This window comes from Urocitellus parryii, chromosome X (assembly GCF_045843805.1).
Source record: "Urocitellus parryii isolate mUroPar1 chromosome X, mUroPar1.hap1, whole genome shotgun sequence".
NCBI lineage: Eukaryota > Metazoa > Chordata > Mammalia > Rodentia > Sciuridae > Urocitellus > Urocitellus parryii.
The window spans coordinates 101,856,075-101,866,483 of record NC_135547.1 but is presented as its reverse complement, the minus strand read 5'-3'; the positions used below and the strand labels follow the sequence as shown (position 1 = coordinate 101,866,483).

The 10,409-nt window shown below is 41.9% G+C and overlaps 1 protein-coding gene across 1 annotated transcript; it reads left to right on the top strand.

Annotated features, from left to right (window-relative positions):
• Positions 1–1,422: 1,422 nt before the first annotated feature.
• LOC113181899 (histone H2A-Bbd type 1-like) lies at positions 1,423–1,773 on the top strand. The gene has a single exon (XM_026387591.2). It carries the CDS (start codon positions 1,423–1,425, stop codon positions 1,771–1,773), a length of 351 nt encoding a protein of 116 aa, XP_026243376.2.
• Positions 1,774–10,409: the final 8,636 nt, after the last annotated feature.

The following is a 10,409-nucleotide window of genomic DNA, read 5'->3' as shown; positions in this document are numbered from 1 at the left end:
CACAGAGCATGAAATTTTTCTTTGTATTGAGCTGCAAAAATAAACAAAACAACTGACAAACCAGATTCTGTATTTTCTCTCACCCAATAGAGAGAAGGTACAAACTATCAGTTTATTTAGAGAGAGATCCAAATAATCAGATCATAAAACAAATTCTCACTATACGACCAAGCAATTGCACTTTTTGATACAGACACAAGAGAATTGAAGACATATGTTCATACAAAAACTTATAGATAAATGCTCATAGCAGTATTATTTATAACAGCAAAAAGGGAGAAACAGCCCAAAGATCCATCAACTGATGAATAGTTAAACAGAATGTGATATATACATATAAATTTTATAAAAATGTAAAATTTCTGGGCATGATGGCATGCACCTGTAATCCTAGCAGCTCAGGAGGCTAAGGCAGGAGAATCATGAGTTCAAAGCCAGCCTCAGGAAAAGTGAGGCACTAAGCAACTCAGTGAGACCCTGTCTCTAAATAATATACAAAATAGGGCTGGGGATGTGACTCAGTGGCTGAGTGCCTCTGAGTTCAATTCCCAGTACCAAAAAAAAAAAAAAAAGTAAAATCATGACATATATATATATATATATATATATATATATATATTTATCACATAATAATTTGGCAGATATTAAATAAATTGACAGATATTATAACTACTTTAAAGGAGAATCAAAGAACAGAAGCAGATATTGATTAGAGCTTTGATATGAATATGCAAAAGCAGGCGAAATTGGTTTGATTACTGTGTGAGAGGAGGACACTTGCACATTTATTGGAGGTTGTACATGTCTATCAGTAACCTACAACTTACAAAGGGATGTAAAAGAGCTCAAATACAATGAAAGAGCCGGGCAAAGTGGCACACACCTGTAATCTTGGTAGTTCTTGAGGCTGAGGCAGGATGACTGAAAGTTGGAGGCTAGTCTCAGCAACTTAACAAGGTCCTAAGCAACTCAGTGAGACCCTGTGTCTAAATAAAATACAAAATAGGGCTGGGGATGTGGCTCAGTGGCCGAGTGCCTCTGAGTTCAATGCCTGGTACCAAAAAAAAAAAAAAAAAAAGAAGAAAGACTAAAGTCACATAACCTGGAGCTATATTCTACAGACAAGGAAAAGTTTTTCACTGAAACAGTTTTTTTGTAGAGTGTTCAAGTCAACAAGTCAAGTCAAGCTTCTTTAAAAAGACATTGGGTTGATCAGATTCCTGACAGGCATTTACAGGGTGAGGCCTAATCAGAGCCTGGTGAACACCAGTGACATCATAAAGTCTGAGTTGTCACAAAGACAGCTTTGACCAAGGAGAAGCACAGGGAAACAAGTGGGTGGGACTAAGCACTGGTAATTTGATGCGCCGGGCTAGTGGAAAAATCAAGCCCAGCCTGTGGTAGCAGAATCCATCAAGCATCATGGCCGGGAAAAAATACCGTCGGAGCTACAAGTCTAAGAAGCAGACCATCTCCAGATCCACCAGAGCACAGCTTCAGTTCCCTGTTAGCCGTGTGGACCGCTTCCTGAGGCAGGGTCACTATGGCCAGCGACTGAGCTCTTCCGCTCCTGTTTTCCTGGCTGGTGTCCTTGAGTACCTGACCGCTAAAATCCTGGATCTGGCAGGTCAAGAGGCCCACAGCAACCGCAAGATGCGCATCACCCCGGAGCACGTGGGGAAGGTGCTGGAGAAGAATCGGCATCTCTATCGCCTCTTCGAGGATAACGCCAACCCTCCAGATGTCAAGAAACCAAAAAAGAGTAAGAAGTAATGACGACTGGGTCTCCAGCCCTGGTGGAACTTCCACAAAAGTCTCACCCAGCCCCCAAATCCCATAGAGGAGGGATCCTGTGCTGTTGTCATCAACCACATTATTAAAGCGTTTAAGTCAAAGCTTGTGGATGTGACTCCTCTCAGTTTCTGTCATGTTGAGTTGGAGGGGTTTGTGAGGCACCCAGGAGGGGTTATCCCAAAGAGGGTTGGAGGGGTGACAGCAGGGGTCAGTATGGGGTGTTCGAATCAGTGATTTCAGGGGAGCAGTTTCTAATAGAGACAGTGCGGTCCCTGGTTGGGGGGAGCTGGCTGGGGTAGGAGGCAGAGAAGCTGTCCTCGTAGGCCCTGAACAAGGAGGACCCTGGGAGGCCAGGGGGTTGGCTGGGGCCTTCCCAGGCACGTGGGGTTCCCAGCAGGAAGCTGGTAACTGGGGGGGGGGGGAGCTGAAGACCATGACTGAGGTGGGGAAGGCTTTCTTCACAGTAGAGAAAGTCTGAAGTCAGAAGGTGGCAGTGGTGGGAGTGGGGGGAGAATGTGGCACACCATTGGCATGAACTTAATGGGATGGGGTGTTCACACAAAGATGGAGGAGGGATGGAGAAACCACAAGGAAATGTCTGAAACAGGAATGATGGGGATGCTAATTCATTTATTCTTCATTCATATTCTTACACTCTGCCTCATTTTAAAAGATGGCTTATGCAGTGGCAGGCCACGCTCTGGTTTCCTCTGTGCTCCCTGTGCCTGGTGCTGACTCACCCTCTCTGCCTCTGTGGAAGCAGAAGCACCTGGCTTGGCCTTTGGCTAATGCCCAGGAGCAGCCTGAAGATGAAGGAAACAGTGTCAGGGTTGTGCTTAGGGCTCCTTGGACGCTGTGCATGTAGAAACCCAAGAAGCCTTTATTGCCACATAATGCCCGCAGGTCCTCACACTTACAGAAACCTCATGGTCAGGACATCCACCCCACAAAGCTGTGATTCCACATAGAGCCTTGAAGCATTCCTTGGCCAAGTTCATCTCTTCCTGCACTGCTCATGCAAGTAGCAAGCAGGCCTCTCCCCAGAGACTGCAGGTGGAGGGTCCCCTTCAGCTGATCACATGGTAGAGACACCATTGCCCCTCTCTTCCCTGCAGTGAAACATCTCAATGTCCAGGGCCTGGATTTCTCCTAGTCCCATATCCTTCTGTGGAGAGTTCCATGCAATGCCAGGGAGGAAGTCATTATACTCAGATCTTGACATGGTGGTTAAATAGCTATCCAGTGTTTTAAAACTATTTATTTGGCTTATGACTAAGACTTTTTTGGAGGGGGAAGGGTGTACTGGGGATTGAACTCAGGGGTTTTCGACCACTGAGCCACATCCCCAGCCCTATTTTGTGTTTTATTTAGATACAGGGTCTCACTAAGTTGCTTAGGGCCTCACAGTTGCTGAGTCTGGCTTTGAACTCACGATTCTCCTGTCTCAGCCTCTCAAATTGCTGGGATTACAGGCATGCACCACTATGCCTAGTGATGACTATGACTTTTTAAAGAACTAAACAAAATTAAAGTATCCCCTGGATTCTTCACAGGACAGCATTGCAGAGGCAAGTGAGCAAGGAAAGGCTGCCAATCAGGTCTGTGGTTAGTTACATCAGTACCAGACTCTGACACAGGTCAACATGACAGATAATACTACCTGGAAGAATAGATGAGCCCCAGAGCCAAGCCTGGTGAGAACTTGTAGGTAGACAATGTCTTGGCATTAGTTTGAACTCAAGGCCTAAGTTCTAGGCCGAATTTCCACTGGAAACAACCTTTAGGAACTTAGGTGTTGTGAAGGCCCATATCCTCTTGTCCTAGAATGTGACAGATCTGAAAGGAAGTAGCCAAAAAAAGAAATGGTCTAACTCTTTAAAATGAGAGCTCTGTTACTCCCAAAATAAGATTCTAGAGAGAGAGATCATTGTACTAAACTCAGAAACATTATTACCTAATGCAGAAATTAATAAGTGGCAGCTTATATACCTAATCCAAACAGCAGATAAATTTGCTAGGCCTAAACAGATGTTTTAAAAGAAAATTAGTTAGCTGCTCACATTTAAAAATCAAGAACTTTATACTTGAATATCTGAATTTCTTTCTTCCATTGATAAATCAAAATATCTGGACATGCACATGGTTACCTCCAGCCGAAGATGACAAAGTGCTGTCCTATTAGGATAAAAGTCTCTGGTTTGCCACAGTCCACATCCCTGTCTTTTGAGTTTCAGGTGTGATGTACTTCACTCATTTACAGTCAACATCAGGCTATTTCTATAATACTTGAGTTTGATGTTATCACCATGAATTAATTCCAAAACCACAATTTTCAAATAATCAGTCCTCTCATTTAATGAAATAGTAGAGTACTTCTCAAACTATCTTTAGGCTAGGGCCAGTATTTACTTAATTTGTTTTATTTTTTGTTCTTTCAGGGCTACAGTTTAAATCTAAGAAGAAGCTGTGAATAGGTCCTGCATTTGGTATTATTTTAAGAGTTTCACCTTCAGAAACCTTCACAAAAACAAAGATTAATTTCTTTGCACAATATGGATTTTATAATAACATTGGTGGAAAAGATCTCTAAATTTCTGTTAAAGCAAAATCGACTAAAGGGAACCAGTTAGCACTAGGAAGAAAGGTCAGACATTGCAGTTATTAGATATTTAAATTCTGAAACATAGAATGAAAGGAATTCACCAAGTCAACTGTGGAGGCTCTTCTTGACACAAAGGGTTGAAAACAGTGAAAAGAGAGGGAGGATAATAGAATTCTGATCTCATGGTGTTGATTACTTGGGGGCCCATCAGCTATAAAATTAGGGGGTTAGAAAAAGTATTTTAAAGGTAATGGTGATATACATTCATCAGACTATGATATTTTACTAAGAAAAAATTTTCTTCTGAAAATTGGCAAATGGAGTAAGGGAACAGGAATTTTAAAGGGTCTCCATACTTACAGCTGAGGTCAACAAGGCCCAGAGATGGCATTTAGCTCACTCAAGGTTACATGGCAAGTGCACAACACAGCAGAGATAAAAGCCCTGCCCTTCTACATATTGTTGAGGCTCTGTCCTGACAAAAGTGCCTTGAGGTAGAAATTTCCCTGGGAAAATGAAGGTCAAGTCTTCAATACCAACATATTAGTGTCTCTTGAATTTTTAGGAAAACGTTCTCAATAACTGATTCTTAATGACTTTTACTTCCATTTTATTTGGTGAAAGTCAGACAAGTTAGGATTCAAAAGACTGGGGATTTCATAAAATTGTCTGCTTCTCAACAGAGGTATTTTTGAAATCTGACTCTTCCCACTGGCATGGTCTTAAAGGTGATTGTGTCATTAGAATCTTCGATACCAGAAACCTGTATCCAAGCCTGCTCTTTGAAGTACTGGTATTGGCGGTCCTGTCTTTTTCTATGGAGCTGTGAGACTGTCCTTTTTTGTTGAAGATAAGAACTGTGGCCTTTAGCTGGGTACAGTACCTTCTGGAAGGCATCAGAGCAAACTCAAAAACTATCTGGAGATGTCAGAGGTTTTGTTTTGACAACTTGTCAGTAGCAGCAACAAATAAATCTAATTATTTTAGCACACTGTGTCCACAAAGTGAAAGAACAAATCTCTGTGACTTTCCAGGAATCCCAAGAGAAATTTCAAAGAGAGTTTTACATGCCAAAGATATTGTGAAGTTTTTTATTTTTAGTCCATTTTTCACTGAGGGTTCAATTTGGGAATGCAAAAATCAAAGGCTGCCTGGAGATTTGTGTTTTTCGGACAGGAAGAAGTCGATAGGAGGTGCATGGGTGGAGAGAACACCAAGTAAGTGTGTGAATTAGATGGGAAGTCTATGGATAGATATTGGAGCTGGCCTAAAGGAGGTCTGGGTAATTAGAGCATGGTTTGAAATTAAAGGCAGTCTAAAGGGAACACTGCAGGAAGCACATGGTTGGAAGTATCATGTAGCCTAGGGAAAGATATTGCAAGGAGTGCCTGGTGGAAATACCATACAGCCTCAGGGAAAATTCAGCAGGAGATGCACTGGTAGAAGGAGGAGTCAGCTTATGGGGACACTTAATGAGAAATGTATGGTTCAAATGAGCATCTGGCCTAGGGAAGAACATTGGAAGAAATGCATGGGTATAGAAAGCATCCAGCTTAGCTGAAAACTCAGCAGGCAGTATAGGGGTAGAAGGAACAACTGACTTATGTTATAGTTTGGATATAAGCTCTTATGTTAATGTAGGAGTGGTTGAAAGTGAAATGATTGGATTGTGAGAGCTGTAACCTAATCAGTCCATCCTAGTTTGAATCGACTGGGTGGTACCTGTGGACAGGTGGGGCATGGCTGGAGGAGGTTGGTCACTGGGGGAGTGTGGTGGAAGGGTTCATCCTTCCTATGGCCCCCTCCCCATCACTCTGCTTCCTAGCCACCATGAGGCGAGCAGTTTCCTTCTGCCATGTCCTTCCTGATGATGTGCTCTCTCACCTGGGGCCTACAGTAATTGTTATAGTTAAAGCTTCATCCCAGGGTTTTATAAATTGACTTCCAGACCACTCACCTATAATCAAATCAAGCCTTTAATGAAGCACACTGGTGGCAGCTGACTAGAACATAAAGCTGTTTCCCTGATCAGCTTCAAACAATTGCAAGGGCACTCCTTATAAGCCTGAAAACCTCAAAAGGGATGTTCGAGGGTCTAGCCAATGCAAGCAAGCCACGTTACAGAAGCAGGAGAGTGCAGTCAAGCAGAGGGAAGCCTAACCAATCACAGTTAGCCCAATCACTCCAGTTACAGAAACAGAGCCCCGTTACCCTAGTTACAGAAACAATGTCCCATTAGGTAGTTCTGTGTTCTTAAAGGTTTCTATAGCAAAAGGAAAAGAACATCTTGCCCCAGTCATGATCCTTGTACTTGGCATGGTTGTTTTACAGAATGGCATGGTTGTTTTACAGAGTTCTCCCACTTATAAAACCAAAATGGAGTCACATTTGCTTTTACTATTACATTCCCCATTGGTTTTAGTAGGTTTGATGTCAATCTTGCACATCATTAGGCCTCAGTTTCTTTTTCATCCTTCTCTGTCTAAGGGACCATACTGGGCTCGCAAGACCATAAGTCAGACCTCACCTACATTATTGTGTGTATGATTTAAGAGGGTTTTTAAGAGGCAGGGTCCTACAGTAATCCCAATCAGGAGAAGGACTAGGGGCCCAACTACGGCTGAAATGATGGTAGTCAACCAAGGGGACCATGAGAATAGGTTTTGGAACCAATTGCCTGAAGTTTCTTGTGCTTTCTCTCTTTCCTTTAACTTGTTTCTCACTAGCGCGAAACTGTCCTTTATTATCCCAGTTGCATAGAAACAGCAAGTTTCTCCTGGAGCCATACAAAGTCCTCCTTGTTTTAGAAAGAGATGATCTAGACCTCATCTGTTTTGTAAGACTATTTCTGTCAGAGACTCTAGTGAAACCTCTAGTTTGGAGATTGACCTTTCTAGTTCTCCTAAATCTATATCTATTTGATGGCTGAGGGACTTGAAATTTTTTTTTTAGAGCCTGCGATAAGAACTGCAGTTCCTAAACGCAGTAGATCTAGCTATTCCCAAACCAGTCAGAGGGGAACTAAAATGGGGATAGCCCGTCTATGTTGATAAATCAGTGGGCCTTGGCCTTTTAATAAGTCCAGGTGTTCTTTTCCTTTTACTCCATCAAAATAGTAGGTTACATAGTTCAGAGTTATTGACAGTTTGGAGATTCAGGCAAGGAGTTCAAAGTGAGACCCGGGAAGCACAATTTTTGGTGAAGAGGAAGTTATCTCACTTATAAGTTGGGTTGTGGAAGCAAGTGTCTCTTTCTGGGAGATCACCCAGTGTGATCTTGGGAGTAGTTCCCCAGGTACATCTTCCTGAGCTAGACATATTGGCAAATATCTATACTGACCATAATTTTTTTCTCTAATGTTAGGGACCTCCTACTGCTGTAAGGGAAAAGGGCGATGACTGTTCTTGCTGCTTTGACCTGAGAGGGGGTGATGTGAAGTGGGCAAGCAGTTTGGAGTCCATTTTTAGAAACTGAGTGGGTCAAGGAGTCCATGGTAAAAATCTGGTTCAGGAAGAACAGGATGTAAATTCACCTGGGGGTGGGCACTTCTATGAGAGAAACAAAAAGACATGAGTGCCGCAGTCTGGCTGGGCACAATTCAGGAGCCACTTGTCAAAAGAAACTAACTTTATTTTTAGAACCACACACGCCAAACAAAACAGCTCCTCAGGAAAAACCCTCAGAGTCCAACTGCCACCACTGGCTTCCCACAAGCCTCTTACCCCAACACACACCTCTCCACCTCCCACAATTCTCCTGCTCTTGAGCCTGATTGGCTGGGTCGCATGGGCGGAGCCAAAAAAGTCCCCCAATGAGCAGCTCCGTGGTCTGAAAGGGCAGGGAAACAGCCCAATGAGCATCACCATAGAGGAGCCAATCAGTTGGCATCTAGAAGTTTGCTGGGGCCACTGTGATCCAATCATCAGCTGGCAGTCTGAAAGTTTGCTGGCAGCTGGAAGTTTGCTGGGGCCTCTTCGGCTGTGGCTCTCAACACATGAGTACTGAAACAAGATTAATACAAAATAGCAGTTGTAGCATCTGAAAACCTGTCCACGAATATCATGAAAATAATAGAAATTAATAATTGTTTACCAGGAGGCAGAAGACCTGAGAAATTGTCCCCATAACAAGGCCTAACAAAGCCTAATAAGGCCCTTTTTTAGAAAACATAAATCTTTAACAGTTTCAGAATTATCAGGAATGTAGACACAACATTTAGTTAAATTAAATTGTTAACGTCATCTGATTTTTATAAAAATACCTTTTTGGCATGACCTCTGTGTTCAGTAAAGATCCCTTTGCTATTTAGGGTTAGATAATTATATTAATAAACATTGATTGCATCTACCTGTTAGGAGATTAGGAAGATCTGTAGTCCTTAAACTGACTAAAAACTTCTGGCTCTGGCAATTTTTATTATCAGGCATTTTTGCCTAAGAATCTCTCTTTTGTTGCCTCCAGTCTTACTTATTTTTTGGAGGGTGCTAACACAAGTGTACATCTTAAGTTACATTAAAATAACTATTATTTCTTTTTAAATACCCAGGAATGGCTGTGCTTTGGTCTTAACTGTTTTTGCTAGGTGTTGAAGACCAAGCTGGTCAAACTGACCTTGTTTTTATCTATTGGTAAGAGTCAGCTGAGTTTCCTTGGAGGACACTCTTGGGGAACTTGTGAGCAACATTTCAGCTCTTTTAGTGTCATCTGCATTAGGATGGGTCAAGTTCTTGCTGACCATGTGGCTTCCCTAGGAAAAATCAGGCATATCTCCCCTTTTTTAATGACCCTCCTCTTTTGCAGTCTGATTGGCTTTCTGTTCTCTAATGGTCTCATTAATCTCCCTTATCAGGAGGTTATGTGGCCCAGAGTTGTAAAGCTCTTCCCCCTGTCCTGAGTTCAGGCTGACTCAGAGGGCAAGAGCCAAATATTGGTTTTCTTCGCCCCTTTATTTAACCTTAATTTTTAAGTTTGGCCTTAAACATCTAGCAAGTCAGTTTTACCAGTTTTAAAATAAGAATACTGGGCTTTCACTTTAATGTTTATAACTTTACAGTTAACATTTTTTTTGTTTTTAATCTATACATAACACAATACCTTTATCTTATCTATTTACTTATGTGATGTTGAGGATTGAACCCAGTGCCTCACACATGCAAGGCAAGCATTCTACTGCTGAGCCATAACCTTAGCCCCTTTACAGTTAATTTAATCCCTTTTAATTATTATCTGTCTACAGATGATGGCTTAATATCTCAAATTAATTTAGGTTGTATGTTCATGAAGTATTACCTCTGTAAAATATTAACAGGCATCAGTTATTGTTAATTGTGGAGCAGGCTGAACAAATGTTAGCTTTGCTTGTTTGCCTGAAGTCTGAACACTCAACTCCACTCTATGCTGAACACTCAACCACACTCAAGGTTGAACACTTGACCCCTACCTATCTGGTTCAACAAAACCCACATCTGACCCCTGCCAGGTCTGCCTGAAGGCAGAAGATGATACCCTTAGCAACTACTGTGTGATACAATCACTGTACTCCCAACAAGGCAGCTTACAGACCCAGAGAGCCCATTAGATTTTGGTTATAAAAACTCTCTCCTGCCAGTTACCCCTCTCTTGCTTTCTCCTCTCCCTCTCCCTCTCTCTCTCTCTCTCTCTCTCTCTCTCTCTCTCTCTCTCTCTCTCTCGTTGTTTTCTGTTAATCAGACACTGCCACAATAAAGATCTCTTGGTTGCTCCAAGTGTCATGGTCACTTTTCTTTCAGTTATAATGAAAATACAAATGAAATTAACAACAGTAAAAACATATTTAGCTTGTATATAATTTTGAAACTTGGCTGAGTTATATTTTATATTTTCTATTTGAGATCATAGTAATCTTTTCAATAAAATTAATCTTTGGATATAACTTTAAATCAACTGAAATCTGGCCTACTTTGAAGTCATTTTGACATGCTGTAAGGTGGGAGGCAGAGCCCTATCTCAGGTAAGGCAGGGCTCTTTACAAATC

What these genes read in the sequence shown, in the direction of transcription:
- LOC113181899 (XM_026387591.2), top strand. Translation starts at nt 1,423, where the DNA reads ATGGCCGGGAAAAAATACCGTCGGAGCTACAAGTCTAAGAAGCAGACC.